The 17,921-nt window shown below is 35.3% G+C and overlaps 2 protein-coding genes across 2 annotated transcripts in view; both read right to left on the bottom strand.

The window, feature by feature from the left end:
• Window positions 1-4,621: 4,621 nt before the first annotated feature.
• Window positions 4,622-12,235, bottom strand: LOC108243217 (asialoglycoprotein receptor 2-like). Its single transcript, XM_037980501.1, has 5 exons — window positions 10,234-12,235; window positions 8,627-8,719; window positions 6,795-6,946; window positions 6,342-6,457; window positions 4,622-6,090 (listed from the first exon to the last, which is right to left on the bottom strand). The coding sequence occupies exons 1-5, from the start codon at window positions 10,307-10,309 to the stop codon at window positions 5,946-5,948; spliced, it is 582 nt and encodes a 193-aa protein (XP_037836429.1). The 5' UTR covers window positions 10,310-12,235; the 3' UTR covers window positions 4,622-5,945.
• Window positions 12,236-14,391: 2,156 nt separating this feature from the next.
• The window catches only part of mettl6 (methyltransferase like 6), a 5,508-nt gene continuing 1,978 nt past the window's right edge, over window positions 14,392-17,921 (bottom strand). The window contains exons 5-6 of the mRNA XM_017428499.3: window positions 17,412-17,553; window positions 14,392-17,084 (exon numbers count right to left, since the gene is read on the bottom strand). Of these exons, the coding sequence (XP_017283988.1) occupies window positions 16,930-17,084; window positions 17,412-17,553 (297 nt within the window). The 3' untranslated portion in view covers window positions 14,392-16,929. The remainder of the gene's footprint in view (window positions 17,085-17,411; window positions 17,554-17,921) is intronic.

The following is a 17,921-nucleotide window of genomic DNA, read 5'->3' as shown; positions in this document are numbered from 1 at the left end:
TCTCATAGAATAAATCAAAAACAATTTTTATGATTGAAAACTTTTAACAGAAATATCTCCATCAACAGACTTTATAAATGGAGATATTTAACAGATTTTAAGATTATTTTTGCATTATGCTTGACTACCATTGAACTTACTACACAAAAGAATAAGATAAACGTTCATCTGCTAAGAATAAGAACACAAAACATTCATATCAGTCAGAATAATAGATAGAAGGACACTAAGGGTTACTTCGCAAAGAGGGTTTCTATTTGCAGCTCCAGCCTTTTTGTATTTTGCTTTCAGTCCTCCTCATTACAGGAGCCAGTGCTGAGAGCTCAGAGACTGAAAGACTGCAGCCTGAGGTGACATTTTACATTTTGCAGGTTGCATAACCAACATGTGCCTCCTCACCTTAAAGGCAGACGCTGATGGAGCGGCTCGGCACAAACAGAAGCACTCCGCTGAACAAAGAAAAGGAAAATGCCTCCGACCTGCCAGGAGGACAACCCACTTCGTATAAGAAGCCACGCAATGACAGGCAAAACCTTTTTTAATAGAAGAATGGAACATAATGTTCCGTGTGTGCATTCTAGTTTAAATTTGCTGGCAACACTACTTGTTACAGAATATAGTTTGTATCTTTTACCTTTTGGTCATTATAAACAACATGCTGTTATGATACTGAAATATATTTTAGATAAAAGAACACACGTTTCCTCTCTAACTTGGAGTTATCTTGAAGGACTTTACAGCCAAAAGGGCATGTTGGAAAAATAATTAACCTTTAATTGATAAAGTTTAAAGTTTATTTGTGGATAAATACTTGATTTTTCCTTTGAACAAATTTGATTAGAAGATAGTGTCACTAAATTTGGTGCTTAAAGTTGAATTTTCAACATGTAAGTGGATATTTCACAGCACAGCATTTAAACCATGATAAAATTATCGTATTAAATTCATTATGATCTGATGAGTGTCTCTAATAACATCTACCTTTGATAATATTAAAGGTCATAAACATTTAGATTCAAGTAGGATTGTGTTCATCACATCAGCTTTTTATTATCATCATTTTTTTAAACTACGCAATTTAAACGTTTAAATGAAAACTTCAGGCTTTCAATTCTAAAATACAGGTTAGAATCTAAACATACTTTCTTTAAACAAAGCCCTTTAAAAAGTGATAACTGAAACTTGGTCAAATCCTTTATTTTTTAAACTCAAATCTAATAATAAAAGTTATCGCTGCTCAGAGGTTATAATACTCAGCTGAGTTTCCAAAGATGACCTGGATGATTTTCACAAACAGATATTCTGCACCGGCAGCCATTGTTACGGCTCCTCCCTGAGGGACACAATGCATGCTGGGAGAGACAGACAGGCCTTGGTGCCAGAGGAACATCAGCATGTTCCGTGCTCTTTGGGGTCTCGGTGATTTGTCTGAATAACAGGATATAGCAAAGCTTTTCACAGAGGAGAAAACAGTGTGCAGAGTCCTGTCGCTGCTCTTAAATCACACCCACTCCCACAGCTCTCTGACCTCTGTGAGAAGCTGCTCGCTCCTGGATAATAGATTTCTGTCCTCGTAATTTATGGCAACTTCCAGACAGGAAGATCAATCTTCAGAAGCCAATCGGCATTGAAATATAAAGTCTATGAACACGTAGAGGGCAAGATAATCAATATAAACCTTCATGTTTCTACATTTTAACAGAGCTGAGGTCATTCAGTGGTGATTCAGACAATGACACAAAATCAGCAGTAAAATGAAAAACTGGAGACATCTTTTATTTAGAACAAAGAATCGAAGTGAGATCATTATGTGATGGTAATCGTGTGAACTCTGAGTCAGAATTCACGTTACTTTTTCTTCTGGATGTTTTTCTTTCTGCCCACTTTGTGATATTTTAACTACTTACATGTCAAAATGTTCGGCTCAATCAAGAATAGAGTGCTTTGTCTTTTATTTGTAACTTTTGTACCTTTTGAAATGTTTAACTTTATTTAGATCTTTCCCGTAAAAATAGATCGAAATATCTTCAGTTACTTCAGAAACAATCTGAAATCTATTTCAGTGAACTTGCTCTGGTTTAGTCTTTTTTAAAATTCTCTTAGCTTTTAGCTACTGTCCTGCTAATTTTAGCTTTCAGCTAAGAGTGTGCCATATTTAGCTTTAATCTAAGGCTTTGCTAATTGTAACTTGTACCTCTGTAACATTTTGCTTTTAGCTACTGTTTTCTAATTTTAGCTTTTAGCTACAGTTTTGTTGGATTTTGCTTCTGTTCAGCTTTTATTAACTTTAACAATTCAGTCAACGATTCATTCTTCCACAAATTTCAGTGAAGTCTTTCAGAAGTCGGCATTCAAACTACTAATTTGTAGAAAATGCATCTTTCGTTAGTTTTTGTTGAGTGATTTCAAACATTTCATGTGAACGTGTCAGCAGATTGTGGACGTTCTGCAGCTGCTTGGTTAGTTTCTGCACTTTATTTTCTTTCTTGATTTGTCTCCACCTTTATCTTTGCTTTATTGTTTTGGATCTTAGATGTAAAACTTTCTAGTGTTCCCAGTGTGAGGAGCTCTGAGTGAGAGCGTGAGCTCAGTGGTTAAACTGTGAATTGAACTCGGTGTTTTGGGAGTTGTGCATACCGGTGGGAGGAGACATTCACAGCAGAAGAGAAGCAGATTGTCTTCAGTCTAACTTCATTAAAGCTGAGGCAGCTGTTTAAAATCTTCAGCTAAATGTCTGCATTGTAAGAAGGAAACGTATTAAAAGTAATCCTAAAAAAAAAAATGAGGATACAGAGGAACCACTTTTCTCTTTCAGTTATTTATTTTTTTATAATTTAACAATTGGTGTTTTTTAAACTCAAGAGCAATTAAAACAGAATGAGCCCAGAAAAAAACCCAGGAAGGCTTTTGAGTGACTTGGGCTGAAATATTTCTTTCAGGAAGAAAATAAAATGTTTTTAAAATAAAAATAAGACCTGTTTTTGTTCATGAATTGTAAGTGCAGGCATATGAACTTGTTTTTTCTCTGATACCCTGGGAGAATAATATAAGATATAGTGCTATTATAAATTTGTTTTTGTTTGTTTGTTGGTGTAGTAATCTGTAAATTTCTTTTCTTTTGGTTGAACTGAATTCAGTTAAGCTTCTTTTCGTGTCAGTTCTGTCTGGTATCCTTACTTCCTGTTTTATTTTGAAACTGTTTTCATTCTGCTTCTCACTTGGTCAGTATTAGTAATCAGCACACCTTTATTTAATGATTACCTCCTTCAGGATACATGCTTTTTTATTTCTATTGTTCAGAGTCAGTGTTGTTTGTGATTTAATGTCAAGGTTTAGTTTTTTTTTCTGCTGTGGCAGCCATTTTTGTTTCTTTGAGTTTCTCAGGCCTTCTTGTTTTTTGTAATAATTTTCTGGTTCGAGCCTTAAGTTCTGAAGGTCACAAGAAAAATGATGTTTGAATCTGCAGAGCTCTTTCTGCACATTTACTGGTGGGTGTCCTTCTCCGTACTTTTAGCTGTCAGCATGTTGCTTACTACACTTGCCAATTTTTAAAATGATTTCATATTTACCGAATTTTGATAATAATAGAAAAACATTATCAGGGGACCACATCCACTATTGTTCCATCCATTATTGCCTCTGTACAACAGACTGCAAACAATGAGTGTGCATAGTTCAGGATGTTACATAACAGCACAGAGACATAGTTATATTGAAGCTTTGTGCTTTATTAGTGAGACCTTGTTGCAAGGCTGAGTACCTGACCTCTCTGTCCCCATCTCTTTGCTTTCCTGTCTGCTTCCTGACAACAGGATGGGGACGTTCTGTTCTCCTCACCAACAGCTGTACAGGACGATGCAACAATCAGTACGTGAAAACGGGGACATCATTGGTGAGTGAAGGTTTGCAGTAAATAATGACAACCAGGTTCAGGATCTGTTTGTCTTATTCCAGATCAAGGTGAACCGTTATTCAGTTTGATTTGGACGGACACCAAATATTTTGTTTGGAAAACTATTTTGGCTGTTTAGTTTAAGGTTTGAAATCTGTCATTTTGGTTTTGATCAAACTGAAACATCTGAAAGTCCGGAGCAAATCAGTTATTCTCCAACACTGGAAAAACAGGAAGAACTGAAACTGCAAAACTGATGTAAGAAGACAGATATCAGACAGGACTGTGGGAATTATTTCAGTCTTTACATGTTTGAGCAGAGCTTTGAAAATAAAATATCCAATTTACTGTAGCTGGTCAGGCAGAACGCTGTTTATTAAGCTTTTATATGAAAGTGTAATATAATTGCAGCTTTTTGCATTTTTATAGTTTGCTTTTACAGAAGCATTATCAGCAGTCAGGCAAAGCAATATGTCAAGGAAGGGCATACCAAAGAGCCCCCACATGATATAAAATAAATTAAAGAACTGAATCATTCATCAGATTTTAGTATTTTTATATTATTGAGATGTGTTTGACTCTTCTGAAGAGCCTTTCTTCTGAGAGGGGCTGAGAAATACAATAACAAAAGGAAACTCTGGCATTTATACTTCTTTAGACAGAAGATAGAAGTTTTTGTTTCCTGTTTCTGTATGAAGTGCATGGCAATGATTAAAACATACAAAGAAACAGCAATGAAGGAAAGACTTTATTTACTTTACATCATATTTTTTGATTATCTGACACTATAAAAGTAACCCAAAGCATCTCCTGAATAGTGGCCTATATAGCATTTTTTCACATGTAAATAAATCATTAGAAATGCATATGAATATATTTACATAAAACATTCACAAGTGCTAAATAAAGTTCATCCCTCATTCTAAATGGCGTACAGTGAACTCTTACGTTTCATACAGTGATGAACTTGTCTCTACTGTCAAACAAAACACATTTTTCACATGAAACATTGAGTTCAAATATGGATTTGCTGAGAACTGTTTGTATCTTAGAAAAATTAAAAATAAAATACTGCCCTCTAGTGGCCAGAACTACTCAGTATTTGAAACAAACTTATTGGTAAGGCAGCAGTACTCAACAAAGTTAAAAAAAAAAAAAGCACCACAGCCAATGGACTCCTACACGTTGTCTTTTTATACAAACAGCTGAAATGAATAGTTTTTACCTTGAAGAAACACAGTAAAGACTTTAGTCCACATACAAAGTTATCCAATAGGCAGATTCATGTTTGCAAGATATTTTTTTAGAAAACTGTCCTTTCTCATTTACACTTCTTTTTTGTGCATTTTAGTACTTTTGTTTTTAAAGAACTTGACAGTAAAGACAGTAAATGTGTTTACATACACACACACACACACATCACCCTGCAGAAAGCACTGGAGGTCAAGTAGATTAATTGGTTGGCCAATTTCAATTTTTATTCTAGTTTTAGAGGCTTTTCTGACCTTTGGTTGCACAATTCTGGTTTTTGTGTTAGAAATAGAAACAGTAATGAGTAAACAAACCATATGAAATAACTACAGTAGCTCTTATATTTGCACAAATAAAACAAATAAGTCAGTTGACAATAAAATAAACAACAAAAGGTGCACAAATAAGTGCTTGACAAATCAAACAAATCTAGCTTGAATGATTGAAATTATCTCTTAATCAATCAGACAAAGTTTATTTTTTACACGTTTAATAGAATCGGATGTAAAACAAAGTGTTTTACACCACATTAAACAGGTAAAAGCACAGAAAAAAAGATAAACAAGCAAACATAAAACAAACAAACAAATTATAATAATTCAGTGGTGGTTAGGATTAAAAGTAAGGTGTGACTCCAGGTGTGATAAGGACTGAATGGGATGAACTGAGGGGAGATTTTGGGACTCAATGAAAACAAAACAATGCAATGTACTTAAAAATAAGATTTGTTGAAGTTTGTGTGTGTAAAAAAGTTAGAGAAACAAATTTATCCAATTATGTTTCTTGGCAGATTTGCTTCTCTTCAGTTATACATTTTCTCACAGATCCAGTGGAGATTTTGTGGATAGGTGGCCAAAGACCAATTATTTATGCAGGGCAAACTTGGGTCAATGTAAAACCAACCATGAGGAGTGGTCCAAAATCCTTGGTTCAGATGTTTCACAAGACTAAAACAAAAGTACAGTGTTTAAATCAAAATATCCAATCCAGCAAATAGACCAAACATAAAATTAATCCAGAATAAACTATTATGTGCACTGAATATAAAAAATAAAATTTTGTATGTATTTCAATGAAAACTCTAGGTTCTGAGATACTTAGGATTAAACCAGAAAATTAGCTGCTAAATGTATTTGCAGAAACAATCCACAGTTGGTAATCCAATAATAATGAAAATAAAAAAATTCAGAAAACTTACGTAAAGTTCAGTTTGGTTCCATCCACCCACTGCACATCTGGTGAGGACCAACAGTCTGTACTAACATACAAGCCGATCCACAACTTTAACTCTCCTCCGAGATAGTTAACAAATCTCTGTAGGGAAAGAAATGTTGTTGAAATATTTTTCACGTTTTGAGCAGAAATTACAACATTGTAGTTATCCACCATAAATGAAAAAAAGATGTTAAATTTACTTCAAAACTATGTTTCTTTATTTTAAAGACCTTGTGCAAAAAAGACAAACATGGTTATGTTTTAAGTACATGCAGACTGTTTACACAAGGTAAAAGAGGACAGATCATACCGTGGGTCTTAAATATTCATCCTTGTTATGAGCTTAAAGCAGTTGGAACAAATGTAGTCTTCCACACAGTGTAAACAATAACATTTAGATACAAGGTGAGAGAAATAGAAAAAAATTCAAAAGTACCCATTCCATTTCATCATTCAGAATCACCAGATGAGCTTCATGGCTCTCGCAGTTTTCTTTGGCATAATCCCAAGCGTTTGCCACAGAAGAAATCAGGTAACAACTCGAGATAAATTTTGTCCATCCTGAGGGACACGGGGCGTTTGGGTTTGCTACAGAACAGGACAAAACAGAACCGATCACCTAACACATCATTTGTTGTTGGCAATAGAAGAATCCAACACAGACAAGCAGGTAAATCACAAGGAACTCGAACCAAGGCAAAATAACAACAAAACAAATAACTGACAAGCTTCTTTTCTTCTTTTTCTTTTGGCTGTTTCCTTTTCAGGCGTTGCCACAAACTAACTCCGTCTTCTGTGTCCTCTGTCCTCACTCCAACTCCTTCCATGTCCTCTCTAACTGCATCCATTTATCTCCTCTTTGTCTTTTTCCTGGCAGCTGCATCTCTAACATCCTTCTACTAATATACCCATTGGTAGAAGGATGTTAGAGATAACTGACAAGGTGACACAAAATAAACACAAGGATCTAAAAAAACAACAACAACTGAGGAAATTCAAGGAAATGTGGGAGACTAATGGGAGACAGGTGAATCAGAAGCTATAAGCAGGAACAACTGAGGACATCTAGTGGCTAAAGTAATGCAAAAACAAAACCAAGAGCAAATTTTATTTAAATTCTAAAAGCAGTAATCCCTGCTGAAGAAGTAGAGTTTAGTTTCCAGATGGTAATGCTGACATGGTTGAACAGGAAGCTGCTGTAAATCCTATCATTTACCCGCCAACGAGGTTATGTTTTCTGTAGTGTTGGTTTATTTGTCTTTTTGTTTGCAAGATGACTTAAAATACTAATGAGCAGATTTTGAGGACATTTTCAGGAAATGTTGAGGTTGTCACAAGAAACAGTCAATTAAATTTTAGTGGTGATCCAGATCATGATTCAAATGAAACTATTTTTTAATGACGTTATGGCCTTGGCAGACATTTGTGCTCTCTGAGTGCTTCTAATTATAGACGTTTCATAAGGACCTCAGTTAGTGAAAAAGGCCATGATACTGCATGTCTCCATTAATGTTTTTCAAAGCTCACTCACCCATACCTATTACTGTCTGAAGTTGTAATAGCTGCTGATTGAGAACTTCTTTGTCTCGAACTAGTTGCTGTTTCTCTTGAACCAACTTGTCTTTGTCTTGAACTAGTTGCCGTTTCTCCTGAACCAACTTGTCTTTGTCTTGAACTAGTTGCCGTTTCTCCTGGACCAGCTGATTTTTCTCTTGAACCAACTTGTCTTTGTCTTGAACTAGTTGCCGTTTCTCTTGAACCAACTTGTCTTTGTCTTGAACTAGTTGCCGTTTCTCCTGGACCAGCTGATTTTTCTCCTGAACCAACTTGTCTTTGTCTTGAACTAGTTGCCGTTTCTCCTGGACCAGATGATTTTTCTCCTGAACCAACTTGTCTTTGTCTTGAACTAGTTGCCGTTTCTCCTGGACCAACTTGTCTTTGTCTTGAACTAGTTGCCGTTTCTCTTGACCCAGTTTGTCTATTTCTTTAAGATGTTGTTCTTTCATTTGAAGCAGCTGATCTCTCTCTAAAATCAGAGCTCGGATGTCATCTTCTGGCAGCAAGGAGACATATATCAGAAACAATAAATATCTTTCTTTTTTCTAGTTGGTATATCCGACAGGTTGAACGTCTCAGCTTGCAATAACTTTTCAAATTGTCAAACCAGGTTTTCATGCTAACCAGGCTGCATTGTCATTTCCCTTCTGTGAACCTGATTTTGTGTGTTCAATGTCTGCTGTTGTGCAGACGATGTGTGACGATACTCACCAGGTTGTTGCCAAAAATAAGTATTCAGAACTATTTGTGTGATGCACACAAGGGCAAAGCTGACTCCAACCAGCTGGACGACTTTTGATATTCCTACAAAAAATAAAATGAATAAATTAGTTATTGGCCTATAGCTAGAAAGAACTTTCTGATCAAGATAATCAGCTGCAGAACAGCATGTTTGAAAGCAGCTGGTACCCAGCCTGATGACAAAGAATACTGGACCCGATGACGGCAAGAGCAAGAGTTTCCTTAAAATAATGAGAGGGGAGGATAACTTCAGGGGAATTAAAAGATCTTAAATAAATAAAGTACGTGTTTAAAACCAAAAAAAGACACTGATTCAAACTGCTGAAAAACAACAGCATTCAGGAGACAGACTGATCAAAAACAGGCTGTAAATGAGGAGACTTTAGAGCAGATTTCTTTTTTTTCATATTTTGGCATGGCATGCAGCATTTTCTTAGAAAACTGCAGGGAACAGGACAAGTGGGGTATGCTACAGAATAAAATCTAAAGAGAATGAAGAATATCTTCAAATCAAGGCCAAAGTGACCCAGCACAGATCTGACACAGGACCTGAGAGGTGGTCGGACCCCACCGCTGATCTGTGCTTCTGGCTCAGAACTCTTTGGGAATTGCCTCATTGGTGCAAAATTACTTTTACATGTCAAAATGTGTCACACTTTTTCAGAATTTTGTTAAAGAAACTGAAATAAACTGAGTGGCAAGCAAGTAGACTGAAACTAATATTTAAAACTGATCCTTTGCTCGGTAGACACAACATGTTTCATTTCTAGTAGTTTTCTTTTTTTTTTAAACATTTGGCTGCTTTATCGCTCATTCGGTTCATGGATTTGACCGTTTTCAAAAGATTTTGTTCGTTGTTGAGTCAGTTAACAGCCAGTTAACTTTAACTTTATGATTTAAAGTTACAGTCAGTTAAATTATTCAAAGTCCAGAACATATTTTAAAAAAAATCCCTACACAAACTTTGCAGACCATTATACGATTTCTTTGTTCAAGATTACAAGAAAGTCTGATTCACTGGAAACAACATGACAAATAAGGTAGCACAGACCTTTTGTACACAAATGCAAAAATAGATGTGCCAAATAATCAGGAAATTCAAAAGTCCCTCATTTCCTTTGTGATTCACCCTGAATAATTCTGATTTAATCGTGAAACAACTTCTCACATTACTGAGCACCCCTGCGATGGACTTGCGACCCCCGCCTCTCACACAGTGACTGCTGGGGATAGGTATCAGGTCCCCTCGACCCAGAATGGAGAAGTGGGTAAAGAAAATGGATGGATAGATGGATGGATTACTGAGCACTTCACTAGATTTAGCTTTTTTATTGCCCTCAGACTGAAACAGATTACAGATTCACCTACAGTTGTTGAAAAAAACTCTGTATGAAAATCATTGAGTTTCTTCCTAAGTCTAGAAAAATGTTTCCTTCCTTAGCTTTTGTTTAAAAAACATGTTTCTTCTTTTTATTTTACATATTAAAGCCAAACGAATATTCAAAAAGTAATACTATTATGTAAAAAATACATAATAATAAATATCAGGAATAATCAAACAGAAACAATCTTCTCACCTGATGAAGAATTCTGTCTGACCCTTTCTATCCTTCTTCTCCCAGGTGGAGAATTGACATAATGTCTTTCCTCCATTTTTCTTCCACTGTCAGTCTAAACTTAATGAAAAGTCTTCTGTCCCTGTTTATGACAAATGCATACATAGGAGCGGAAACAATGACGTTTATGTCAAAACGAGCAAAAAAAAGGTTGTTCTAAAAATTATTCACAGGGTGTTATTGATTCACTGGCAGGAAATTTACTAAAAGACCTAAAATAGACTCAGAAACACGAACATAAGCTTGAGTCACTTGAGTTAAAAAATTTTCTGTTGTGTTTTTTCAGCTTTCAGCTTCATATAATGGCTTTCATGCTGTTTTAGTTTAATGAGAATAACTGTTACATCAAGTGCACTTTTAATTATTTATTTGTTTGTTTGCAAATCTCTTTATTCATCTGTCCTGCTTCTTAAACTAATCAGAAATATATTTACTGTGCTAGGTTGCCTTTTTTTCTGAATGAAGCTGTTTGTTCCACCTTACTGCAGACTCGAGAGCACAAGATGTTACCTGTGACTCATTTTATGTTGTCATGTGGAGCTAAAGCCTAAATGCCATTTTATACCACCTAAAAACACATTTGTGCACTTACACATCTGCTAACTTACATGTGCGTGCACTTCCCTTATGACTTCATGTCCTTTCTGGTTTTGCAAGCATTTCTTTGCCTTTTATCGAAACTGTTCTAATTTTATATTCTGTTTCAGTGGTTCAAACTTTTCATGACAAGTACCACTTCAAGAAACACCACTTTTATGACTTTTTAGGTATTAAAAGCAAATACTATAGGCTACAAGCTTATACTGAGACAATTCAAATACTTAGAGTTTGTAACACAAACAAGCAAACTGACCAGTTTACTAAAAACCAGACCTTTACTCCTTCAACAAACCAAACGGATGGTTACTAAAGCTGTGGTCAGGATCCCACTGTGAGCCTGGAAACATCCTGTTTGGGGCCCTGAGGTGATTTCCAGAATGAAAATTAAGTTTTAAAATGACTGATTGGAGGAAGGGGTTCATGGCACAAGAAGTTCACTAAACAAAAGAAAGCAAAAATACACAAACAAAATCAACAGAAATAAACACAAAATAGCAAACACACAAAAGATGTCACAAAAACCATATAAAACACGGATTGTGATAAGAACAGCACCACATGCAGCGGGTGCTCATGGCTCGTCCTCTGCTCCACAACAAATAAATATAAATTTGAAATAACTTTGATCAGATGTTCTTGCTGTTCTCCATCTGTTGTCCTGTAGAAACACCACAGAGCAGTGTTTAAGTTGTCACGAACACATCGACTAACCATCGCCCACTCCGGTTTCCACAAGAGATCCTGAAATATCCTCCATTGCATTTTTGTTTCAAGCATGTTTGAAGCCAAAAATTATTTACTTCAACCAATCTTCTTTTTGGCTGTTTCTGCTTTTTAGCTTAACAACACATTTCAGCTTGTGCTGGTTAATTATTTAACTTGTAAATAGTTGATTTTACCACTAGAGGGAGTGGGGTTGGACATGAAACTGTGTGTATGAAGGTAGTTTGTAGAAGAAATTGTCTTGAGTGGCTTAAAACACATGAAAGGTCCTATGAAAGTGTAGGATAATTTGTAAAAAACACATGAAAATGTTTAAGCTCCTCCAAAACAATCTTTACTTACTTATTATTTTATTTTGCAGTTTGTCTTGAATTTTAAATTCTGACATTAAAAAACCAGAAGATGTGAGTTCAGATTTGTCACAAACACATTTTATTCTGCTGATGAAGTTATATCATTTTGGATTTGAACTTTACAGTCCAAATAAAACGAGCTGTTTTTGAGGCAAGTAAAATATCTGGTGTTATAGTCTTTAAACATTTAAACCTACATGTAAAAACTGCAGATGTGTGGTGAACGTAGCTCAGCAGAGATCAGAAGAAAGTGCTTCTGGTTGTCTTTGTTGGTCAGAGAGATCGCAGGTGCTGCTGTGAGGCTAAGAAAAGAGACACACGTCTTCCACCCACACATCTACAGCCCCACTTCCACTAAAGCAGTCAGCAGAGGTGATGCATTTCAGTAGGTGTGACATCTACAGCTGAGTCTGCCATTTTTAACCTTCGCTGCGACCCTCGTGCTCGACCTCTGGTAGATGAAATGGCTTTCTTTACTGTGCTGATGTTGCTGACTTTGAGTCTGGTTTCTGCTGATGACACAGGTCAGTAAACAATATTTGACATGTAGCCTTATTCTTATTTTATTTTCTTAATGAAAAAGTACAGTTATTTATCTCAAAATCACGAGTCATGTGACAAGACAGTCTAATTAAATGGACGAAAATATGCATTACTAGCTAAAATATGAAGTTTTAAAATACATTCTGCGATATTAAGACCAAAACTTCAGAAAAAAACTATCATTTCTGTATTTATACTTTGTTTATCCTAATGTCTTTGATTCAAAGCAATGTGTGAGAAGTTTGATCCAAAGAAAGCCTCACGTTCTGTTTAATAATTAAAGCCTCGTCTTTGTTGTTCAAATTCTGTATACCACTTTACTACTTTCATTTTTTACATAAAATAATAACTGTGACTTTAATTGTTCATTCAAGTGAACATTCATGAATTTTGATTCAAAAAGGAAAAACTGAACTGAAAAAAAAAAAAAACATTAATATAAAAATGTTGCAAACACAAGTTCAAAGTTTGTGCTCCAAATTGTTGCTGGTTTTTGCTACAAATGATCTTAGAAACACAGAAGAAATGATGTTCACGTTTTGTTTGCAGAAAACAGAAAAGCCAGTCCCAGAATTACAGAGGAAATACAGAATAAAATATAATTATTTCTGAAATGATAAAAGAATGTGTTAAATTGAAAATCTTATGAAAATAAAAACATCTAAATAATATCAAACTAAGACGATGTTGGCTGTTGATCTTTTGCTGTATGATTTTTCTCCTCTGTAACTTAAATGATGAGTGTCCATGATTTTCAAAAAGAAAAATCCAATTTCAGTGGATTTGACCTCATGGAAGTGTTCTGGATCGTGTTTACAGACTCTTAACTTGCATTTAGGCATTCTGTGACAAACCGTAGTATATATTCACTACTTCATCTCTCACAGCGCTGCAGTGTCTTACTCGTTCTTTCTTGTTTGTGTTTAGCAGCAGATTCACAAAGTCTTCTCCAGGTTTCTACGCTTGTCCAGTTCTGCAATGACTATTTTCAATTAGTGTAAGAGTTGTTGGTTGGGGGATTTGGTTCCCTTAAGACATAGCTGGATGTACTCTTTCACCTCAGCTAAACTAACTTAGTGCTGGTTAAAACCTATATTTAATGTACAGGTATGAGACTGGTATCAAGCCAGTAATTTAGCAAGAAAATGAATAACAGTGTTAGATAAATTGTCACACTTCATTAAAAAAGTTACCAGAATTTATGCATCTAAAACATTCAAACTGTCTAATTATTTATAATTTTCTTTCATGTTTTCTTATGTTGTAGATTATTTGATGGTTCTTTATGCACAGAAGACCATCACTCCTGTTCTAGGCTCATCAGCCAAACTAGCTTGTGAGGCCGTTTATGACCTTACAAAATGTGGATTGGTGCACGTTGTTTGGCGTAAGATGGATGAAAAAAACACTGAGCTGACAGACCCCATCAGATACTTCACCACAGTCAATGAGACGGTCACTGAAATCAACATGAGACGTCGACAAGTCGTGACAGAGATCCTCAGTGTGTCGACACACGACATCGGTCAGTATCAGTGCAGCGCTGAATGTGAAACTGGAGAACGAGCGATGGGACATTTCATCACAATCAACGTCAAAGGTAGGCCTTATCACAGAGATTCAAACTGCAATTTTTTACTTTTTTGTTATTTTAGATCATAGTTTTCTTCTTGAACTGGATAGCTTTTTGGACATTTCACTCCAAATACAAACTAATGTCGTTTTGATTTCTTTACTTGGTTCTCTTGCAGGATCATTTGCCTGAGCTGTCATAAAGGATGAAACAAACCGAGGAAGCCAAAAGTATATTTTCATTTTTAAGTGAAGCATCATATTTTAATTCAGATCAGATTAAAGAATTTATTCCAAGGATTTGTTTTTATGTATTTTAATATTTTAGTATCTAATGTAATGCTTTTATTTGTCTGTGACTGAAAATGAGTATTCAGTTGTAATCTGTCTTTATTCTTTTACAGTCAAGAAGTTCTAGTGGGAAAAGGTGCAGAGATGCATTTTTAATAGAGAAAATTATAACCGTCGTGAATTTTACAGTCTTTTATATGAATTATATGTATTAAGCTGTATGATTAATAAATGATACGTATATTAAAACAAACTGTTCGGGTAAATCATTTTCTGGATTCAACAAACTGTGTCTAAAAGGTGTTTGTTATCCATAAACTATTTGTATTTTTATTTATTTTGGGACCTTCTTTAAACTATTCAGAGGACATGTAAGCGCCTGCATTAGAGGACCGCACGTCACTTTTAGAAAGTAAACTTCATCACAAAAGATTTATTTCAATCTGTCAAGCCAGAACTTAAAAATATGAATTAAATCATACCAAATAAATAACATGCAATCTGGTTTACATGAACTCTGAACTACAGGAACCATTGGGAAACCAACCTTTCCAAACGTAGAGATAAAAAATGAATAAAAAAGGCTGCAACTTGTTTAGAGCACTTTAAACCCTCTGCTTTGTTGTCAGTGTGGCCGACCTAAGAGCCACATGTGTTAGGAAGTTACAGCAGAAAGACTGAACCTGCTGTCATTAGTAAACAGATGCTGCTGTACAGTCAATCAAAGCTGATGATACCCATGAAGAATAAAAGAGTTGAAAACTTTAATCAAACCAATTCAATGGTTTCTGTTTCTAACATTCAGTATCTTCCTACATTGATTTCCTCTGCCAAGGAGGTGGTTTTGGGTCCATCTGTTTGTTAGCAAGATTACTTAAAACCTAATAACCAGATTTAGATTAAATTTTCAGGAAATGTTGACATTGTCACAAAGAACAAATGATTAAATTTGGATTCTACATTTTTTTAATGACCCTAAAGCTTTGGTGGAGGTTCGTGCTCCTAGTTGGACGTACATTAACTGCAAATGTGCTTCATAAATAAACCTGCAGATATCCTCATCGACACTGTTTGTTCGCTCAGAAGGTGCATGAGCCAAACCACAGAACAGGAAACTGCATGTTGGCCACATGGACTGGCAACATATCCAGTGTGGTTTTATTTTAAATGCTAAAAGAAATCAAACAGACAAAATGCATCTATTCCCATTCACACATGACTCAAAACTATTTCAAGCTTTAAATGCTTTTGTTATTTAGACAACATATCCGAGAGAAGGATTTCTTAATTCAGATTTCCTGGCAACAGTAAACTCAAGTTTACATCAAAATTTTGGTTTATGTTTGTATTTAGAAAAACTTGGTCAGATGTTTTTAAAAGTACATGTCAGAGAGCGTTCAATGGAAACTTTCTACTTGTGTTTAAAAAGGAAATCAAATGGTTGCTGAACAGGAAGCCACTGTTAGAGCGTTTTGCACACTGCTCCAGAAAGCTCTCACTTCACCACAACGGACTTTTCTCTGCGACAACACAGGAACATAAAATATACAAGATGTTTCAAAATCATATAAGCAATCATTTAAATAAGGGATGACTTTGCTAATTATTAAAGTTTTCTTCAACCTTTTCAGTTGCATGTATGAACACCTAAATCTCGTCCATTTTACAGTCCCAAAGTTAGGATTTAGATCAAATAATAAGAAATGGGACATCTGTCAAAACTGACTGAACACAACTATTATGAATCCCTGAAAAATAGCTTTTCAGTAAAACTTACAGAAAAAAAATCTGTTAACTGTAGTTTAACTGTTACCTTTGTATTATTTAAACCTGGAGGTGTTGATGTGACTGGATCTCAGACAGATGAAGTCACTTTTACTTCCTCTGAATTGTAGCTTGACACCAGCACCCTCTCCTGGCCAACTTAAGTAATGTCAAAATAGCAAATAATCGGTCTATTGACATATTTCTTTATCTATTTACAAGCAATAAACATTTAATGACATATTTTGCTTTATAAAAAAAGCAAACATTTCTGGTGAATGTTAGGGCACACACAAAGCCTGCTAACTGTATTCATTTAATTCTAAATAGTCAGGATGTTATTTTATTTGTGCTCATGAAATTCCACTTATTTGAGAACAAAGAAGCTGAACCATCATCTGGCACTGAGTGTGATTGATATGACAAAGTATAAAATAAAATATAAACAAGTATAAATACAAAACGAGGTTTTACAAAATTTGTATAAAAAACGTAGTCATAAAATTCTCCCTTGAACTTAATATCAATGAACTAACGAGACAGCAATACCTGCTTGTTCACAGAAGACTTGTAGAATATTGAAGAATATTGTTTGACAGCTTGTAGAAGTAAAAATCTTCACCTGTGCTGATTTCATAATAAAATACAGTCCCCACTTTTGTCCTCCTCACAATCAGAGCCTGTAGAATATTAAAAAAAAAAACTCCCATCACCTCCTATTATGGCTTCTAAATAGATCGAACATATAGAACCTAAATTTATGCCACAATCTTTACAAATGTGTGCGCTGAAATGTAAAACCCAAGTGACGTCATGAGCTCTGTGAATGTGCCGTCTTGGTGAACTTGCTCTGAAGAAAGACCCTCGGAACACAAAGCCCCTCCTTCTTGTTGACCGTCTCTCTCAGGACGTATTCGTTGGAAACGGATTCAAAGCCTGCCTCCTCAAACAGCTTAGCCAGAAACTCTGAAATAATAAAATAAAATGTTCAGAAGGGCTTAAAACAAAGTTGTGTCAGTGAATGTGAACTCAGAAGCTACAAACTAATTGCCCATTGGAATTAATAAAGTTGACAAGCTTTTTACATCAGTTTGTGAAAAGGACAATATCAAAACTTACATGTAACTACTTAGAGTATAAACAGAAATCAGAACACAGTTGATGAAAACACCCAACAAAATAGTTTTGTTACATCCTTTACAAATAAATTTGATTCATCAGATTCCTAAAATATCTCTACATTTATCTCTACAGTTACCCTCTCTGTTTTTACTGAACAAACAAAGTGCTAACCTTTAGAGAAGAAGTAAGACCTTGTTCCATCCTGGCGCACGTAGAAGTTCTCCCCCAGCTTGCTGCCGGATTTAAACCGCAGCATGGCGTGGTCATACAGGCCGTAATCTCTGAACAAGATGATGCCACCAGGCTTCAGCACCTAAAAGTAGATTACATTACACTCAGTTGCCTGAAAGTTTGCAAAAACAAAGCTTATGCCTAGTTTGTTCCTGCATATAAAGTATATTTATAAGCTGAAATTGTGTTGTGAGGCTGGATGTTATTTTTCTAATTTTAGAAACCAGAATAACAAAATTCTTTCAACCAATTAGTGTCATGGACTGGGGTGAAGGAGGCAAACCCTGAGCGCAGACTCATGTTGATAAAAAAACTAATTTATTTAGAAATAAAAGGCAAACCCAAAACAAAGGCTGACGTGGCAGCAAAACCTAGACTAAATACAAAAAACATTAACTAACTAAACTAAACCTGAACAGACCTGAGACTAAAGACGAACCACTGGGAGAC

Source organism: Kryptolebias marmoratus, linkage group LG16, assembly GCF_001649575.2.
Source record: "Kryptolebias marmoratus isolate JLee-2015 linkage group LG16, ASM164957v2, whole genome shotgun sequence".
Classification (NCBI taxonomy): domain Eukaryota; kingdom Metazoa; phylum Chordata; class Actinopteri; order Cyprinodontiformes; family Rivulidae; genus Kryptolebias; species Kryptolebias marmoratus.
This window is presented reverse-complemented; position numbering and strand designations above follow the sequence as displayed.

Bases quoted from the DNA above. Each gene is read 5' to 3' on its own strand.
- LOC108243217 (XM_037980501.1), bottom strand. From the start codon at position 10,309: ATGGAGGAAAGACATTATGTCAATTCTCCACCTGGGAGAAGAAGGATA. The intron at 8,720-10,233 runs GTGAGAAGATTG...TATTTTTTGTAG, and splicing joins CAGACAGAATTCTTCATCAG to GAATATCAAAAGTCGTCCAG. The intron at 6,091-6,341 runs GTAAGTTTTCTG...CTTTTGTTTTAG, and splicing joins GGAACCAAACTGAACTTTAC to TCTTGTGAAACATCTGAACC.